The sequence below is a fragment of the Chinchilla lanigera genome, unplaced genomic scaffold (assembly GCF_000276665.1).
Source record: "Chinchilla lanigera isolate Chin_1 unplaced genomic scaffold, ChiLan1.0 scaffold00181, whole genome shotgun sequence".
NCBI lineage: Eukaryota > Metazoa > Chordata > Mammalia > Rodentia > Chinchillidae > Chinchilla > Chinchilla lanigera.
Window position 1 is genome coordinate 372,036 of NW_004955582.1, and position 21,233 is coordinate 393,268.

Sequence of the window (21,233 nt, forward strand, 5' to 3'; positions counted from 1 at the left end):
GAATATTCTTACATTGTATCTGTTAGTATTAGGATGACTCAGTCTCATGTACCAGAATCTAGCCAGTAGCCTGACCTGTTCCAGAGCAAAGGTATCACATAGGAGAGGCTCTTAATCAGCCAGTGACTCCTGGGTGTAAGAGTCACTGGGTTGGGGGATACTGCTATAAAAAAATCAATACTTGGGTCTGACTTGGAGATTCTGACTCGGATTGGTGACCCTACTCAAACTGGTGATTGTGCTGTGTATTTTACCAACTGAGTCACACACTATCTCAAAGAGATTATATGGAAAGAGGATGGAACTTGCAGAGGAGAGCATGCAGCAAGTCAGGTCTTTAAACTTTTCTTTGATGACCTAAAAATAACACTGTAGCATTGTGGCCCAGTGAAGACCTTTGGTCTGTTGGTTTCTGCTGAGGCTGTTTCTCTGGTGAGAGTGAGAAATCCTGGCTTTCTGAGCTCATACTCACCCTGTTCCCCAGGTAAACTGTTACCCCTGAGTACTTAGGCAGTGATTGCTGTGGTGCTTTGATGCTTTTCTTAGCATCACTAGGCAGGAGCAGCAGTTTGGATATGCAGCTACCTTAGAAATGCATCAGTGTCACTATTTTTTGGTATTTTTTAGAACTGGTTATGTCATCTATCTTTGTGAGAAGCCATGGAAGAAAATGCAGTGCTTATATAGATATCTACAGTAGGGTAAATCCATTAAGTAAGGAAATCATAAGAGAATAACTAACTTGTTTAAAAGGAAATGTACAGATAGTAGATAAGATAAATGTTTCATGACAGTGTAACTATGTGTGAAAAAAGAATGAACATATTTATTTCTTGATATGGTTATTCAGTAGCCATGAAGGAAGGGTTTCATTTTCTTTTGACAGAACTTTTAAAACAGCTTTATGGAGATGCAATTCACATACACACAACAGACACACTGTAAGGACTTTCAGTTTATTTGCAGAATTGGGGAATCATCATCACAACCTAGTTTTAAGACATTCTGTCTCCAGTAGAAGATACACCATCCCTGTTAGCTATCATTCTCATATGTCCTACCTGAAAGCAGCTACTAATCCATTTTTCTATAGATTTACCTGGTTTACATGGTTCATTTCATAGGATTATATAGTATATGATTCTCTGTAACTGGCTTCTTTCACTTAGCATAATATTTTCAAGGCTCACATATGTTGTAGCATGCCTCAATTCTTCATGTCTTTGTCTTTTTTGGTGAATATTATTTTATTATATAGATGTGTCACTTTTGTTTATCCATTCATCACGATGGACATTTGGATTGTTTTTCCTCTTTGGCTATCATGAGTAATGTTGCTATGGGCATTTGTTCAAGTTTTGGGGGACATATATTTTCATTTCTCTTGGCATGGAATTGTGAGGTAGTATAGTCAATTCATCTTTCGATTTTTAAGAAATTGCCAAACTTTTCTTCAGTGGTTGTACCATTTCATTTTCCCACTAACAATGTAGAATGGCTCCAGCTCTTGCAGCACTTTGCTGACACCTGTTGTCTGCCCTTTTGATTATAGTTGCTTCAGTGCATGTGTGGTAGTAGATTGTTGTGATTTGGTTTGTTTTTCTTAATAATAAAAGATGCGGATTATCATAGCACTGTACATTGGTCCTCTTTTTGTCTTTTTTGTGGAAAAATCGGTTCATCTCCTTTGCCCATTTTCTGATTTGTAGAAGATTTTAATCTCCTGTTTAAGTTGGATTCTGTTTTGTGGCTCATCATTTTATCTTGGTGTCTTGGTTACTTTTCTCTTGTTGCTGAGACAAATACCTGATGCCCAAAATTGAGGAAGGAAAGGTTTATTTAGCTCACAGATTGTGGAGATTTCAGTCCATACTTGGCTAGCTCCAAGGCAGAGTGGCACATGGCAGAGGGCAACAGTTCATGGTGGCCAAAGACAGCAAAAACAAGAGCAAAAGGGAGGAGTAGCAGCAAGCAAGTATCTTTCCCTCCCTTATATTGTATGCAGATTACCCACCCTGATATACCCAGTGTAGCACTCATACCCATAATCCCAGCACTCATACCCTTAATCCCATTGGATCATGCGTCAATCAAAAACTCTAAAAGCCTGCCCCGTGACTGCATGAGGCTCTGGGGGGACATCTAGATACAAACCATAACACTTGGCTTTTCTCATTATTTTCTAGTGATGTTTAAGTAGTTATGAAGGTCTTTAAATTTGGATAAATACATTTTCTATTAATAACACTTTGTGTTTCTGTAGGTTACACTGCAGAGCCGAGTGACTCTGCAGAAAGCCAAATTGTCAGTCTATGTGCAGCCACCACTAGCATTGACTTGCGATCACTTCAGCTTTGACTTCCTGGGTAAGATGTGAAGTTTACGATGGTGCAACAGTTTTTCACAAAATAGTATTAGTGTATTTATTTCATGGTTACTTTTCTGTCTAAATACTGAAAATGAGATCTTTCTGAAATCAATCTTTGTTATTGCTTTGCTTGTGTTTTCCCTGCAAGTAATAAGCATAGATATTCAATTAATTATTGTTTTAGGACTATGTATTTGCAAGTACCTTTTACAAGTAGTGGGGCCTGTTATTGTATTTAAATAGTATAATTGGGATGGGTTTCTTTATTGGTGTTTCTTTTGAATCAGTAACGTTCAAAGAAATAATACTAGTTTTAGATTTGCCCTGAGTTTGAATCCTAACTCTGCCACTCACTGATATATAATTTTGGGCAAACTATTTTAGTAGTCACTTGGAGCCACAGTTATGTTAATGGATAAAAAGGATAATATTATCTCTACTGCAGGGTTATCCTGAAGATTTAATTAGAAAATTGTTAGATGCCATGACAGTGCCTAAAATAGACATGGACATGTTGTAAATAGCAGCTCTTAGTAAGGTTTTTTTCTGTAGATGCTTTCACTTCTAGTCACTTACATCCAGGTTGTCACTAGTCTTGTTATATGATCTTTGAATCAGCTTTCATTGTGTGTGTGTGTGTGTGTGTGTGTGTGTATGTGTGCGCGCGCGCGCTTGTAGGAAAGCTCTTCTGCTAAGGAGTCTGTCTCAGTCATGAAATCTAGAACACATCTCCTTTTTTTGCCTCTGTGTAACCAATCCTTACCTGAGTGCCCGGCAGCTACCAGGATCTCAGTCCATACTCACTTCTCACTGAATGACCAAATGCACGAATGGTTGGTTGAAGCCACTTTTTGGGGGATGCACAGTCATTTGATTCTCAATGTATTTTCTGATTTTTTTTTTTTTTACAGTACTCCAGTTTATCTGTCTAAAACATGTTCTGAACGAAGTTTTTCCTGTTACAAGTGTCTATGGCTCTCTGTAGCACAGGTTGGAGGCCGCACACAGTAGCTTAGAGGGTGTGCACAATGTACTGAGTGCTGCTGTTACCTCCACATCTGTTCCCCTCTCCCCTTGGCTGTGCTGTGTGCTCTGGCCATGACAAGGTGCTGTGCTGCCCATAAATTCTCCTGCCTGCTGTGTGATGTTTGCTCTACCTGCACATCTCAGTTAAGAGGAGCAGTGGCATAGAGTGCTGGGTGTCTTGTTCCAGAGTCATTTCCTAGCTCTGATGTCAGCTGCTTAACCTGGGCAGTCTTCCTCATCTAGTTTTCTCATGCATGAGAAGTGGGCAGTGACTCTAACCCTACAGGGTTGCTGTGAAGAGTGTATGTGTTATTCCACTTAAAGTGCTCATGACAGTACCTGGCACATAGTGCGTGCTTTATTAACTGCTGTTAGTAACACTTACTCTAGTTATGTAATTTATATTGCCTGTTCTTTGCTTATAGCACCGGAGGTGACTAGCACAGTGGCCTTTTCAGTTTATCTGAAGAGAGGTTATACCCCATCCGAATTGGAAGGCAATGCTGTTGTTTCTTATGCCAAACCCACAGGTAAACACACAATTGTTAACAAATCTACAAGCCTATTCATTCCTTTAAATTATCAGAGTTATGAGTTAAATGATGCTGTGTTTAAGGTGGGAAAACATAGTATGAAATGTAATTAAATTGAAAGATTCCTTCCTGCAGTTAAAAGGTTGTGTCTTCTGATTGCTTTTATGTGTTACTAGTACTTAATGATGTATCTGTTTAGCTGATTTCCATGTTTAATATTTGGTTTTCTCTTTTTTAGTTAATAACAAATCTGATATTTTTACTTCGACTAGATAAATGTTACCCAGCTCAAACTTCATTTATTCAAACTAAAGAAAAAGCTAATCTTAATTAGTAACCACAAAAATGAATAATATAGATTAATATTAAAGCAGTATTCAAGTCTTTAGGGTTTTAGACACTTCTAATGACTGAATAAAACTCTGTAGTATCTTACGTGTTAAAATATTTATGAGCAGATCATTAAAATTTGGTTTGTATTTTTAGCATAAACTCTTTAGTTTTAAAAAGGAGGAGATTCATCTATTGAAAATTTCAACTTAGTTGAGTCGAATTTGATAGTTTTACTTTTTCTTTCCTATGAAATCTTCCAAATAGTTTCACATCAGTTGATTTGTAGAAAATAAGAATTAGAGGTTAGGGATTTAGCTGAGCAGCAAAGCACCTACCTGGCAAGTGCAAGGTCATGAGTTTGGTTTCTGGTACCAGAGAAAACCTCCCCCCCCCCAAAAAAAAAAAAAAAAAGAAAATAAGAATTAATTGTCATTACCTCTTTAAAAAAAACCTTTTAAACATAAGATAAGTGATAAAGTATTAAAAATATTGTATTTGTGTTTTTGAAGCATTTCTGTGCTGTTTTCTTAGTTCAAAAAAGGTTTAAAAATGACTTATTCATCTTCCACTTATGCCTATTTGCATATTTGGCAGTGCTTTTCATAATTGCGATTCTTTTCTTAGTCTAAATGAATTCTGTTATTCCCTGACAATTTTATGTGTTCTGATATTGTATAATTTAGGTATGTGTTTAGAAAGTTCTTTCTTGGTTTGTAAGTTATTTTGCTTTGAATTGCATTAAAAATTTGTTTTTTGCTAGAAATGACACTTAGCCATTTACCATATCTTAAAATCTTGAGTTAAAGAAATGTTTTCATGTTAAATAATGTTCATAAAACTGGATTTATTAAGAAATAAAAATTCGTAAAAATAAGATAATTGCGCTACTAATTTCTATTGGTCTATTGATAGGAACAGTTAAAGCTTAATTTTTTTTGACCAAGTTTATATGCTTGTATCTGGTAATCTGAAGAATTCCTTTGAAGACAACAATATGCAATATAACAACCATTGTTGAATTCCTGTCATCTTGTTTTTTTGAAATTCTGTATCATTTCTAATGTTTTTTAAATTATTTTTTATTCTCTTTAAAATACAAAAAGAATTAAGGAATGATGGAGCTCTTTTTTTAAATGTTAAAGAGAAAAAAACCCACAAAATAACAACAGAGACCAAAACAATAAAAACGATACAGGATTTCAAAACAAGATGATAGGAATTTACAGTGATTGTTATATTACATATTATTGTCTTCAACAAAGTTACTCAGATTATGAGATGTAAGAATGCAAGATTGATCAAACAGTTAAATTGAATAAAAAGTAATAAAAAACTTAGAAATATTAAAAAGCTTTACTAAACAAGATGGTAGGAATTCAACAGTGGTTCCTTTCAATAAACCAGTAATGTTCCTTTCAATTTCAATAAACCAATAGACATCAGCAGTACTATTATCCCAGCTATCCTTGTACATATATATATTTTTCTTTCTTTCTGACTTTTTCTTTCTTTCTTTCTTTACTTTCTCTCTCTCACTTTCTCTTTCTCACTTTCTCTTTCTCTCTTTTTCTCTTTCCTTCTTTTTCCTCATCCCAGTTGTTCCTTTTTGAACATTTCTTTCCCTTTCACAATATCTGGTGTACCTTTTGAGTGTTATTTACTGTTTCAGGTTCTTACACTAGGGAGAAATATGTTTACACATGCGAGTCTGATTTATTTCACTTATGAGTATGGTCTCTAGTTGCATCCATTTACCTATAAAAGACTCAAGTTTATCTTTTTTTATAGCTGAGTAATACTACCTTGTATAAAATTACCATATCTCTTTTATCCATTCTTCTGTTGATGGGCATTTAGGTTGTTTCCAAGATTTAGCTATGACAAATTGCACTGCTATAAACATGGTTGCACATGTATTACTGTGGAATGATATTTTCAGTTTTTCTGGAAAAACACCCAGAAGGGGAATAACTGCATTAAGTGGAACCTCTAATCCTAGTTTTGTGAGGAATCTCCACGCTGATTTCCACAGTGGTTTCATCAGTCTACACTCCCACGAGCAGTCTAGAAAGGTTCCTTTTTCCTCACAGCCCCTCCAGCACTTGTTATTGGTTGATTTCTTGGTGATAGCTATTCTTTCTGGGGTGAAATGGAATCTCAGTGTTGTTTTAATTTGCATTTCTCCAGTGACCAATGATGTTGAATGGTTTTTCATATATTTATTTCCTATTTGTATTTCTTCCTCTGAGAAGTGTGTATTCATCTCAGATACCCATTTTTGGATTGGTTCTTTCAATTTGGGGGCTTGATTTTTTTTCAGTTCTTTATATATTCTAGTTAGAAGTCTTTTGTCTGACAGAGACAGTTGGCTAAAATTTTTTCCTAATCCATGGATTTTCTTTTTACCCTGTTGGTGATTTCTTTTGATGTGCAAAAACTTTTCAATAAGATGAGATCTCAGTTGTTGATTCTTTGAAGTATGTCCCGTGCAGTTTGGTTTTTATTCATGAACTCTCTGCGTACCCCTATGTCTTCAACATTTCTATGTACACTCTCTCTTCCAGTAGATTTAGTGTTTCTGTTTTAATATTTAGATCTTTGATCCATTTTGACTTTAGTTTAGTGCGTGGTGATAGACATGGGTCTAGTTTTAGTCTTAGGTATGTAGAAAGCCTGTTTTTTCAGCACCATTTATTAAAGAGGCTATCTTTCTTCCAGTGAATATGTTTGACCCCTTTGTCAAAGATAAGGTGGCTGAGTGTGTTTTTAGTTGTGTCTGCATCTTCTGTTCTGTTCCACTGATCCACATGTCTGTTTTTTTTGCCAGTACCATGCTGTTTTTTATCACAGTAGCTTTGTAGTATAATTTCAAGTTGGGGGTTGTGATGCTTTCTGCCTTTCCTTTGTTGCTGAGTATTGTTTTTTATATTGTAGTCTGGTTCCAGATGAATTTTAGGAATGTTTTCTCTAGATCTGTGAGGTATACTAATGGTATTTTTTTTTTTGGTTTTTCTCTGGTACCAGGAACCAAACTCACGACCTTGCGCTTGCCAGGCAGGCGCTTTTGCCTCTGAGCTAAATCCCCAGCCCCTACTAATGGTATTTTAATTGGGATTGCATTGAATCTGCAGAACAATTTTGGAAGTATGGCTATTTTTACAATATTAATTCTTCCTACCCATAAGCAAGGAATATCTTTCCATTTTTTAAAAATTCTCTTTGAGCTCTTTTTTATAGAGTATTGTAATTTTCACTGTATAGATCCTTTACTTCCTTTGTTAGATTGATTCCTAAATATTTCATGTTTTTGTATGCTATTGTGAAAGGTGTAGTTTCCCTCATTTCTCTGTCAGTGTGTTTATTGTTTGTGTACAGGAATGCTATTGATTTTTGAGTATTGACTTTATATCCAGCTATGCTACTGAATATGGTTATTAAATATATAAACCTTTTGATAGAGTTTTGGGGGTCTTCTATGTAGAGTATCATGTCATCTGTGAATAAGTATAATTTAATTTCTTACTTTCCTTTCCTTACTCCTTTTATTTCTCTCTCTTGCCTAATTGCTCTGGCTAATGTTTCCAGAACTATGTTGAATAGGAGTCATGACAGTGGACATCCTTGTCTTCTTTCTGATTTCAAAGTGAAAGTTTTCACTTTAAATGAAAGCTTTCACTTTCATTTAGTATTGTATTGGCTGTTGGTTTGTCATAGATGGCTTATATCAGAGTGAGGTAAAGACCATCTGTTCCTATTTCTCTAGAGTTTTTATCATAAATGAGTTTGGACTTTATTAAAAGCTTTTTCTGCATGTATCGAGGTGATAATGGGATTTTTGTCTTTGGCTCTATTGATATGGTGTATTATATTAATTGATTTGTATATATTGAACCATCCTTGCCTTCCTGGAGTGAATCCTACTTGGTCATGATGTATAATTGCCTTGATTATTTGCTACATTCTGTTTGATAGTATTTTATTTGAGAATATTTGCATCTATGTTCATTAGTGAGATTAGCCTGTAATTTTTGCTTTTGGTTGTTCCTTTGTCTGGTTTTAGTTATAAGGGTAATACTTGACCCAGGAATGAGTTAGGGAGAATTCCTTCCCTTTCAATTTCATTAAAGAGATTGAGAAGAATTGGCATTGAATTGTCTCTAAATTTCTTGTAGGATACAGCGGTGAATACATCAGGACCTGGGCTTTTCTTTGTTGGTATGTTTTTTATTACATTTTCAATTTCAGAGGCTGATATGAAGTTATTCAGGATTTTTATATCTTCTTGATTCAGCTTTGGTAATGGATATGTATCTAGGAATCTGTCCATTTCCTCTGTGTTTTCCATCCTATGAGAGTAAAAATTTTTGAAGTTATTATTTATGGTCTGAATTTCTACAGGATCTTTTGTGATTTCAATCTTTTCATTCCTTCCTGTATGAATTTGAGTTTTTACTTCCCTTTTTCTGATAAGGTTTGTTATGGATTTATCAATTTTATTTATTCTTTAAAGAACCAACTCTTTGATTCATTAATTCTTTGTATTGTTTTCTTAGTTTGCATTACATTAATTTCTGCTCTGATCTGTATAATTTCCTGCCTTCTTTGGGCTTTGGGCTTGACTTGCTCTTCTTTTTCTAGAAGCTTGAGGTGCAATATAGGGTTGTTTATTTGTGTTCATTCTGTTTTCCTGATGTGGGAATTTACCGCTATAAAGTTTCTCTGAGTACTGCTTTTATTGTGTCCCACAGATTCTGGTAAGTTACATCTGCATTTTCATTTGATTATAAGTATTGTTTAATTTCTTCTTTAATTTTATATGTGAGCCATTGGTGGTTTAGAAGGGTGTTATTTAATTTCCATGTATGTATGAAGTTTGGGCTTTCTTTTGTCAGTAATTTCCAATTTCATTGCCCTATGGTCTGATAGTATGCATGGGATAATTTCAGTTCCTTTGTATTTACTTAAGCCTGTTGTATGGGCTATTATATGGTCTATTTTAGAGAACATCCTGTGTGCAGCTGAGAAGAATGTGTAGCTTGATGTTGGGTGGAACACTTTGTAAAAGTCTACTAAGTCCATTTGTTCACAAGCTTGGTTTAGTAATGTTATTTTCTTCCTGATTTTTTGTCTAGTTTATCTATCTTTTTGTGACTATGGGATATTAAAGTCCCCTGTTAGGATTATGTTACTACTCATTTAATTTTTCATATCTGTTAAAATTTATCTCATATGGTTGGGTGTTTCACTATTTCATGAATAGATATTGATGATTGTTATCTCTTCCTTTTGTGGTTTCCCCCTAACAAGTATGTAGTGACCTTCTTTATCTCTTTGGGTCATTCTTGGTTTGAAGTTCATATTGTCTGCAAACAGAATAGCTACCCCTGTTTTTGGTGGGTTCCTGTTGCATGGAGTATTGTTTTCCATCCTTTGACTTTTAGTCTATGATTTTCCTTTCGAGTTAGATGTGTTTCTTTTGTACAGCATATTGTTGGATTTTGTTTCTTGATCCACACTGCCAGTCTGCTTCTTTTGATTGGTGAATTGAGGCTGTTTTCATTAATGGTTATAACTTATATGTATTGGCTTATCTTTGTCATGTTATTTTCTTGGTGTTGGTTCCCTGCTGTTTTACTCTATTTAATTGCTTTTCTCCTTAGTGGTTCCTTTCTGTTGTTGTTCTTGGAATTGTGGTCATTTTTATCTCTTTCTAGAATATCATGGTTTGGCAGTCATGAATTTCTTCAGTTGTTGTTTGTCATGGGTATATTTTATTTCTCCATTAATTTTGCAGGGTACATCAGTGTGGGTTGTTTTCTTTTCTAGACTGAAATACTTCGCTCTAAGCTCTTCTTGAATTGATGGTTTGTGTGTTGAGAAATCTGCCCTGATTCTAATGGGCTTTTCTTTATAGATGATCTGTTTCTTTTCTCTTAACAGCTTTTAATATTCTGTTCTTTTGCTGCATTTCTGGGATCTTGATTATTATATGTCTGGGTGTAGATATATTTTTGTTATGGCTAATTGGAGTTCTGTATGCCTCACTGAACCATATGTCAGATTCTTTTTCCATGCGTGGGACATTTTTTGCTACTACTTCTGTAGAAAGTCTTTTTATGTAATTCATGTTGACTCCTGCTGTTTTGTTGACACCTTTTTATCTTACATTGTTTTTGTTTGAATCATGTTGCAGCTGTTGATTTGTTATTTCCTGGTTCCTTTTTAAGAGATCTTTCCTTTTGCAATCTTTTGCTGCAATGCTGTCTTTAAGGTCTGAAAGTGTATCTTTAGCTTCTTTCAAGCAGTTTTGCCAGCGTTGGATGGACTTTTTAATTTCCTTGATATCTGTTTGAATCTGTTTCATGCATTCTAATTCTTTCTCATATTATTCATTCAAGATTTTCATCATTTTTCTATGCTCCTCTATATTTTTTAATCTGTGTCTTCTTTAGATATGCTGAGCGATTTTTTCATTATTATTGTCATTTTTTTTTTTACCTGAGAGATTATTTTTGATCTAATTTTTTTTGTAGCCTGATTGAGTTGTTCCTGTACTTCAGTTGCTGTCATTTCAGAAATCTGTGGTGTGTGACTTTCAAGCTTTTCTATATTGGTGTCTCCTGGAGTTGTTCTGGGTGGAATGGAGGTCTGAAATTGCATTTTGCTTCTTTGTTTTGTCATTTTTCAAAGATTTTGAGGATCCCTGGGGCTCAGCATAGCTCTGATGAGGGTGTATGTGGGGCAGGGCTAGGCTCCCAAAGGTCACTATGGCTCAACTTGGCTTCTGTGAAGATGTAGGGGGGCCAGGGTACAGTCTCTAAGGTTCCTGAAGGTACCTAGTACTCAGCGTTGCTCCCATGACAGAATGGAGGTTGTGTGAGGCAGCTCACCAATGCTCCTGAAGCTGTCTGGGGCTCTGCATGGCTCCTGTGCCAGTGGGGTGGCAGGTTGTGATCGTGGAGTCCTCTGTAGCTGTCTGAGGCTCAGCAGTACTCCTGCAGTGGTGTGTGAGGGTGGGGGGCAGTTCCCTGAGGCTCCTGAAGCTTTCTGGTCTCAGTTTGGCTCCTGTGCAGGTCTGATGGAGCTCTTGGTTGGATATTTCTGCAATCAACTTTGAAGTTTGCAATCTTATTTTTGTTTTGAGTTGTGAAACAAAGGGGTAGAAATATTTGTCTAAATGTGTAGAACTTTTATCATTAATTGAACGTTTCAATAGTCAGGAATTATTACACTTGGTACAGTATTATATATACAGTTGTAGAGACTGCTGACATTTTAAGTAATTCTGTCATTTATTTTCAAGAGAAGGTAGGGACACTAGCTCAAAAATAAATTTAAAATAGAGAAATCAGTAATTGTAAGTAGGTAAAATGCTTAAAATATATGAGAATTGTAAAATTAGTTTTTGAGCTTATGGTTACATAGGACATATAATCTTTTAGATTATAAATTATTGGTGAACCTGAGAGCATAGATATTAATTGGTTGAAAGTGGGTTATAAACATGAAAAAGTATGTAAAAGTAAAGCAGTACAAAGACAAACTACAAAAACCCAAACAAACATTACTTTATAGTAGTTGTACTGAAATTATTTTAAGAAAGAGTAAGTAGAAATATATTTGGTCTTTTTGTTTCGGGTTTACTTTCGTTTAATACTTAATGCCATTTACAAACTGCGTATTTTGGTGTCTGGCTGGATCATACATCTTTACCTCTGTTGCCACATTTACACTAAACAAATACTTATATGCTCCTGGGAGTGGAAGTGCAAATCCAGTGCTAGATTTTGCTTATTCACTTTGGTCTCTCCAGTTGGGAGGACTTCACCTTGTTTACTGAAGGGCATTTACACCATTTCAGTCTTTCAAAAGTGTTAATTTGCATTTTAAGCAGACATGTTAAATTTGTTTTGTAACTTTATCATGGATAACTTGTTGCATTTTTTTCTTTCCCACCCTTTTTGCATTGCCTCTGATGAACAGATCGAAATCCTGATGGTAAGTGAAAAGAAAAAAATGGTCTTTCAAACTGAAATTTTGTTGATGAATTGAATAATACTATATAATGAATGAAATGTTCCTATAAACTACTCTTTTATTTTAATTATACAAGCTTCTTTAGGGTGATTGAATGCCTTGATCTTCTGGTGGAAAGCCTGGTAGATGTTTCCACAGAGAATTATCGTATTTAGTTGTTTCAGGGTCCTGAGAAATAAAGGTAGGAGTAAGAACACAATGACTCTTTTGGAAAACATCAAAGGTATTGTTGACAACTTATTTCTGAAAGTCTTTGGTTATTACCTGTGTGGTCTGTTATTTTATTTTACTGAAAATAATAAGAAAAAATATGTTTGTAATTAAACTCAAGTTGTTTTCCTACTGTCCAAGAGGACTTAACTTTCTCTCTGATAAGAGTGGTCTGTGTAACCATTTTGTAAGACTGTTTCTTGTCTTGTTTAGAGTTTGTCAGGGACTATGATGAAAAGTCTGGATGCTTTGCAGGTTGTGGTGGCACATGCCTGTAATGCTAGCTGTGTGGGAGGCTGAGGTTGGAGGATGGTGAGTTTGCAGCCAGCCTGGGCAGTGTAAGGAGACCTCCTCTCAGAAACCAAAAAAAAGAGCAAACAAATGAATTTCTGTCCCCCTGAACTTGCCTGGGTTAGTGTTGTTCTCGTCCCTCCCTCACAAATCCTTCGTTTATGACTCTCCTATAAGATACCATGTGAATTTCAATAAGTTCTGTTACTTCATTTTTCCTAATAGGTTTTGAGTTTTTTGTGGATAGGGATCAAGTGTACATCTTTGAATTACACAGTATCAGGGTATAAAGCAGGCACAAAAATTATGCCTTCTTTTGATTATTTCATCCTAGATAAGTAGACTTCATATGATGGTTTGTCTTTGTTAAAAATTTAGATATAATTTAATTGATTAATAACAATTGTAGTTACTATGTTTAAAAGTACAGCAATATTTACTCATACAATTTTGGGGACACCAACACCTCAAGTCACATAGCAGTTATCATCTTGAAATCTGAAGGTGAATATGCATTTGTGTGAGAAATGTCTCAGTAGAGGTTAATATTTAGCTTAGCAATACAAAGCTTACTGTCTCAGTTACTTCCTTGTTGCTAGGACAAAATGCCCAACATCCACAAGTTAAAGGGAGAAAGCTTTATTTTAGTTCACAGTTTGTAGAGGCTTCAGTCCATAGTTGGCTAGTTTCAAGGCTGGGCCGCATAGCAGAGGGGCATTGCAGAGGAGATATAATCCATCACAGGGTAGACAGGAGGCAGCAGCATCAGGCTTTTTCTTCCCTTACTATACATTCCATCTCGGCTACCAGCCTGTTGGTTGGTGCAACCCACACCCAGGATGAGGCTTCAGTCTTCAGTAAATTCATTCGGCCACACCCAGAACTATGTTAATTCAGTTAGTGGACTGTTCCAGTACCACACACCTGAATCCCAGTGTTCCACACCTGTGATGCAGCCATCTCCCAAAAGTTCCACAAATGTATATGTGAGGTGTTGTGGAATTGAGGCGTCTAGGTACAAATCATATCACCAAATTAGAACATAGGTCATCCAAAATAACCTGTTATTATTAATGATGAAGATTTACATTTTCTTTCTTAAGATTGCATGCAACTGAAACATTTCGAGTAGCATTTTGTAAAATATCATAATGTTATCATTAAGATGAGTAGTTTTAAATTTTAAAAATCCAATAAGGTTATTGTTAAAAGAAATTTACTGCCTTTCTATAAATCTAGCCCCAACCATGAGGAAAAATAATCATAATTTATGAAAATATTAATGTTTTAATAAAAAGTCAAAGTCATTTTTAATAATTTCTTCTGATACATTTTAAAATTCCTAATAAACTTTGGGGAGCAGAGTTGAAATGTATACCTATACTCAGTAGGCAAGAAAGCAATATGGTGCTGCTGAGGTCTTGCACACAAAGCTTCATATTTCAGTGAACGATTTGTTTTATTGTTCTGATTGATTCAGGCTGTGGTGCAGATAACTAGTCCTGCTCCTACATGTGAAAAGAGAAGCAAATGAGGTTTATGTTGTCCCATAAGAGTTTGTCTCCATTATTCCTGCATGAAAGTGACAGGACACTGACAGTGTGAAACACGACTGTGGATGAAGCCCAGGATACAGCCAGACATAACAGGAAGGGGTCAGGAAGTTCTGGCTACTAGACTTTGCTACTGCTCTGGTGCTCCTTGTTTGTAGTAAGAAATGACTCTAGCAGTCCTGGAAACAGTTCTGAGGCCCTATATAGATGTGAGATATACAGATAGAGTTATCTTGCTGTAACATATATGCTCTTTTTCATTTCAAAGCACTTTTTGATACCCATTTGACAGTGATCATGTGCTTGTAAGTGTGCCAGGTATAATCAGAATCCGCTTCCAGAAGACAGGATTTTTTTTTTATGGGGATTTTGTCTCTGAGTATGAAATAATTTTGTAGCTATTTACACTATAGTACTTGCAACTATCCAGTTCCTCTAGTAGCTTAAGGGAAAGGGAGTATTTGAAGTGCAGGTGATTATATGGTTTTAAAAAAAAGAAAGACAAACGTTACAGAAAATATGAGAGTGGTGAATGACTAGACCATATTTAAATAAATTAAAGAATTTTCATTTTCCTCAGCTTACCATTCAAAGAGTTGAATAAGCTAGATACAGAGTCTGTTTTATCAATTAAATAGAGGAAATGTCACTGATGGTGGGCAGCATTAGGTCTGTTTAGACTCTTCATTAGGTCTGTTCTCTGAGTAGCTTTGAAAACTCCTGAAATACACATACTTCTTTCCTTATTTATTACAGATCTACACACGCAAACACCCACATTTGCCTCTACAAGTCTTTAGTTTCAGGGTCCTTGATACAGTTACAACCTGATGAGGAATTAGAAGTTGAATATAAACTTCAGTTTTTTAAGAAAGTGTAAGTCCCACTAGAAATGTCTCTCTAGTGGTAAACCCTTGTCCTCATACCTCAGACTGTATTCTGAATGCTTGGATTTTAATTTTATAAGAAGTGCTACAAAATAGTGGCATTCTAATTTTTCTCTTATGATTTCTTTAATCTAGTTTCTAACGGATTTTATTTTCTTGTTTTCCTGAATGGTAAAACTTTTCAAACTGCCATCATTTTTACTAAGTATGAATGTCATCATTTTTCAAAGTAATGTTTTCCAAATATCCTGTGAAACAGATTTAAAATTCCTGGAGAGAAAAATTCTGGAGACGGTCTACAAAATCTTAGCAATTGCAGACTCCACTGCCTAGTGTGTGATTGTCATTAGCCGATTTAACTGAGCTGTGGATGGAGCTATAATGTATACTTCCTTTTTGGGTTTTTATTAGTGCTTGCCATCAATTTGCTTCCATGTTTGAAAATTTTAGCTTGGGTTCTTAGAAATGTGGGTAGTAATCCTCAGTTCTATAGACTTAATGGTGTAAAGCCAGTGCTCTTGATCATTTGGAATTACTTTAAACCATGAATTCAGTTCAGTACCTGCTCCAAGTAACACACAGCCATTGTACAGATTTAGAAGAACACTTGTAGCAAAATTTTTGTTTGAACAATTGGATCAGAATTTGGTATTAAAAAAGTATCTAGAATCTTGCTTCCCTTTGTATATAGGTAGAATTGTCAGTTGCAGCATTTTCATTGTTGTACTGTTCATTAAAAACAGAAGAGATGGAAACAGCTTTCCATTTCCTTGTACTTTCCAGACTGAAACTATTAGTTCAGGCTGTAATTTATCATAGCAGAAGCATATTCTTTAGGTCCATTTCCATAATTGGGGTATGTTAAACTATATGGAAATTTATTTAATGTTGGGAAAAATAGTGTTTTGTCACTTTATTTGTAGTGGTATTGATAGTTGCGGTTTGGATGCTATCCTAACATCATCTTACATTAATATTTTGAGTCAAAACATTTTATCATTGTAAAGTACATATACACGGCTCTGAAAATCTCATAGAATGTCAGGAAATAATACTCTGGAAATACCTTGAGAGACACGAGTTACAATTTGCATCAAGTATTTCAGGAGAAGTGAATTTAACATATGTTGGTTATAAGCAAAAGGTGAACTAAGTGAAATTTGATGGATAATTGCTGATATTGAAGAGAATGACAGATATGCTTCACAAGCTCTGAGAACATGTTTAATTGACTCACATGTCCTTTGTTGGTGATTGCTCATCATGCTGTGGATAGGTGTTGCAGGAAAGTGTGCTCCAGCTTGGAAGTGGAGTCAGCCCAGAGCTCCCACTGTCATTAACATTAACACCAGGGACACTGCCTAGGTTTCTCTCTATTTCTTGGCTACTTCTGCTTTTCCTATTTTTAAACTTCTCATAGACTCCACTGTAATGAAATAAAGAGTTAATGTTTGAATCCATCAAGTAAAGTAGGTCATTTAAAGCTTTAAATTCTCTACAGTCATGTGTTTTACACTAAGATACAAACTTCTACATTACATCTTTCATCTTCTTATCCAATCAAAAGCAGAGTCCTACAATCAAAGAAATGAAAACTAAGATTAAACTGTTGCTTTTGTAGATCTTTAAGTAGAGAATTTACTTTGGTTTCTGTTATGTTGTTTGTAAAAGTACTGGAAAAAAGATTTTAAAATTTTGTAGAATTCTGATAGGAAACATTATTTTATTCAATTACCTATATTAGTGAAAACATTTGTCAATTGTATGACTGTTTTCAAAATGTTACTTACAGTGATATGTAAAGTTATATGGCTTGACAAAAATTTAATTCTTGTGAAAGTAATACCCTTCATAGTATTGTATAAAATGCACATGGACTTCAGTGGAACTTCAGTAGAGTGAATCATGCTTTCATGCTCATAATTTATTGAAAATTGTTTATATAATGTGAATCTTTAATAAGTAGAAAGAACTAAAGATTTAAAATTTTTTGAGTAGAGAAAACTTTAGATATGGTTATAGAGAATCTCTCAATAAACTTCATAATCTTTATTCATTTTAGCTGATAGTCATGGATTAGGCCTAAAGTTTTAAAAATCATAGTTGAAAGACTTAGTGCAGTAATTGAGTATAAGTAACTATAATGATTTTTATGGTATACAAATGTGACGATTTAAAAAAAATGATGCTACTATTAAAGACAGATCATATGCTTATTCTTCACTTAAGATTTTATTTTTGCCTTGCACTTCTTGAAAACAGTAAAAACATATGACATACAGTAGCACTGTACAGTTATTTCAGTTATGCTAAACAAAATAGGCAGACAAAAAATTTACAAACTAAGATATGTTGCCACTCAAGCTTCCAATTACTCTTTTTTCCAAATTATTTGTTGAATCTACAGATCTGCATTTCTCTTTTTTATTTCAGGCATTCCTCGAGTTATCCAATGTAAATTTAGACTCCCCCTGAAGTTAATCTGCCTCCCTGGTCAGCCTTCAAAAACTGCAAGCCACAAATTAACCATTGATACCAACAAATCTCCAGTCAGCCTTTTCAATCTTTTCCCAGGTAGGATTTTTGAAGTAATATGACTGTAGCATCAGAAATGTTAGGAATTTCAATCTGAATCCTTCATCAGTCGATAATGAGGGGGTAATTGTCAGATAATTGTTAAATAAAATGCATTCAGGACTTCTCCCTCTTCCTTCCCTGTTCAAAGGCTCATAGCTTATGTCAACAACAAAATAAGGTGTACCTTTTTAGTTGGATTTAAACTATTATAATCATTTTGTTTTAGTATTCAGAAATAAAAACATCAAATATATCTCTTTTAGACTGGAATTTCATGGCTTGGAATATATTTAATACTCATCTTTATTATAGATCTTTGAATATATCCCTTTCCTAGGAATATAAACATTATTACTCATTTTCAGTGGGGGCTTCTGGATAATACTTTATAAAAGGATATCCTTACGATCCTTAAAAGTAATCCTTGTGGTTACTAGATGCTCGTGTGGTTCTGAATCCTTGTGGTTCTGCAGAAGCTGGGAGAAGCAAATAAACACTCTGTGGCTCTCTGGTGGCTTAGGGACTGTTAGGGTTTGAAGGGCACAGTGTCCATTTGAGGTAATTTGTGAAGGTGTAATTCTCTCCAGGTGTCTATGTTTCATTCTGGGCATGTTCTGAAAAACAAGCTTTAAGTGGGTAGCAGTGGTGGTGAACGTATGGCATACATATTATTGTATTTTTCTTTGAAGGAGAAAGATGTTAATATGTGATTCTTTTTTTTTTTTTCTAAACTAAAACTTCAGTATTCAGGTTTAATTGCAGTGTTGGAACTTTTCAATAAATAAGTGGGTTTTAGGTTGCAGTTTAGGGACTTAGTCTCCAAAACGTTTGCCATCACTGGAATGAAGCATCTTGAGGAATCAGCTTTTCAGGTGTGTCACATCCATTAACTTTCTTGGTGATGGGGTGGAATTACAGAAAACATCTGGAGAGTAAATCAACCCTTTTAAATCTGTCATTAAAAATCACCACTGTTGCCTTTGAGATGTATCCTTGTCCTTGCAATTAAGGATAAGATTTAGAATACAGAGACTATTTCCCACAAGGTTTAGAAATTTGTAGTAGGTTAACTTTTGTGTTATTAATTACTTAAAGTGCACTAAATTTATTTCTCATTAATTTGAAGTCCTGAAAAAACTTTGTTTATATGTAACTCTGAAAACATCTCCAAAATTAAATTATGCATTTGCATAATTATTAGAGTCCTAAGGTTTTAATTTTCAGTGACTCTACCTAGTTGCCACTCTTTTCAATTGGTACAATTTATATATATATATAATGATTGCCTCCATCATAGGGAATTTGTACCTGTACATGATATATCCTGTTTCCCCTTTATTTTCCCATCCCCTTCCCATCCCTTCAACCCCTCTTCCCCTCCTCATTTACAACACTTTATTTACATTTTATCCTTCTTTTATCATTTTTTCACTTCTATCCTTTCCCCCTCACCGGTCCCTAGTTCCCCTTTCTTTTGAACTGTTTCTTCCTAGTTCACTATACCTGTAATACACTTTGGTCCTTATTTACCCTCTTGGATTCTCACACCAAAGAAACAGTGAAATGTTTATACATATGTATCTGATTTATTTTACTTATGGTTTCAAGGTGCATCCATTTACCTAGGAATGTTTCAATTTTATCCTTTTTTATGGCTGAGTAGTACTCTACTATATTAAAAAAACCATATCTTTTTTATCCATTCCTTGGTTGATGGGCATTTGGGTTGTTTCCAAGATTCAGTTACTACAAACTGTGCTGTATATACCATAGCATATATTGCTATAATATGATATTTTTCATTCTTCTGGGAACATACTCAAAGGGGGAATGGCTGAGTCAGACAGGACCTCTAATTCTAGTTTTTTGGGAATCTCCACACTGATTTCCACAGTGATTGCACCAGTCTACACTCCCACCAACAGTGGAGAAGGGTTCCTTTTCTCACAGCTCCTCTAGCATTTATTATTAGTTGACTTCTCAATAATTGTCATTCTTTCTGGAGTGAGGTAGAATTTCAGTGTTGTTTTAATTTCATTTCTCAAATGGCAAATGATGTTGAACACTTTTTCATATATTTGCCATTTGTGTTTCTTCCTCTGAGAAGTGTGTATTCATCTCAGATGCCCATTTTTGATTTGGGTCTTTAAATTTGGGGAGTCTAATTATTTTCAGTTCTTTACATGTTCTAGATGTTAGTCCTTTGACTGAGGGACAATTGGCTAAAATTTTTTTCCCAGTAATTTCTTTTGTTATTGTCTTAGTGACTTTTTCTCATTGCTAAGACGAAACACCTAGCATCTAGAATAAAGGAAGTAAAGGTTTATTTAGCTCATAATTTGTGGAGGTTTCAGTCCTTGCTTGGCTAACTCCAAGACATGGTGGCACATGCCTGAGGGCAACAGTTCATGGTGGTAGAAACCAGCAAAACCAGCAAGAGCAAAAAGGCAGGAACTGCAGCTGCAGCAAGCAACCTCTTTCCCTCCCTTATACTGTATGCAAACTACCTACCCCAGGGTGAGTGTAGCACTCAAACCCATAATCCCAGCATTGGACCATGAATCAGTCATGACCTCTAGAAGCCTGCCCCATGAGTGCATGAGGCTTTGAGGGGGACATCCACACATAAACCGTAACAGTGTGAAAAGCTTTTTAATAGTATGAGATCCCAGTTGTTGATTTTTTTGTAGCATTTCCTGTGGGATTGGGGTTCTGCTCAATGAATCTTTGCCTACACCTATGTCTTCAAGTGTTTTACGTATTCTCTTTTCCAGTAGATTTAGTGTTTCTGTTTTAATATTTAGTATTTAGACCCATTTACTTCACTTTAGTCCGTGGTGAAAGACATGGATCTAGTTTTAGTCTGGGGCATTTAGAAAGCCCATTTTCCCAACACCATTTATTAAAGAGGCTTTCTTCCGGTGAACATGCTGTTCCCTTTGTCAAAGATAAGGTGGCTGAGTGTGTTTAGAGTTGTTTCTGGATCTTCTAATCTGTTCCATTCATCCTCAGATCTGTTTTTTTTTTTGCTGGTGCCATGCTATTTTTAATCACACTGGCTTTGTAGTATGATTTCAAGTCAGGGATTGTGATATCCCCTGCTTTGCCTTTGTTGCCTAGCATTGATTTTTCTATTTTAAATCTTCTATTTCTAAATGAACTTTAGGAATTTTTTTTAGTTCTCTGAGGTATGCTAATGGTACTTTGATTGGGATTTCTTTAAATCTGTATAGCAAGTTTTGGAGTATGGCTATTTTTACAATATTTGTTCTTCCCAATCATGAGCAAGGGATATCTTTCCATTTTTTGCTATCCTCTTCAATATCTTTTTTTCAAGTACTGTAATTTTCAATGTATAAATCTTTTACTTCATTCATTAGATTAATTCTTACATGTTTCATTTTATTGATGCATTTTG

At 35.1% G+C, this 21,233-nt stretch overlaps 1 protein-coding gene across 1 annotated transcript in view; it reads left to right on the forward strand.

Moving 5' to 3' along the window:
• Bbs9 (Bardet-Biedl syndrome 9) overlaps positions 1-21,233 on the forward strand; it is a gene marked incomplete in the record, with an annotated part of 405,589 nt that overhangs the window by 149,110 nt on the left and 235,246 nt on the right. Inside the window, 4 exon segments of the mRNA XM_013509769.1 lie at positions 2,264-2,366; positions 3,820-3,924; positions 12,244-12,258; positions 17,672-17,812. Of these exon segments, the coding sequence (XP_013365223.1) occupies positions 2,264-2,366; positions 3,820-3,924; positions 12,244-12,258; positions 17,672-17,812 (364 nt within the window).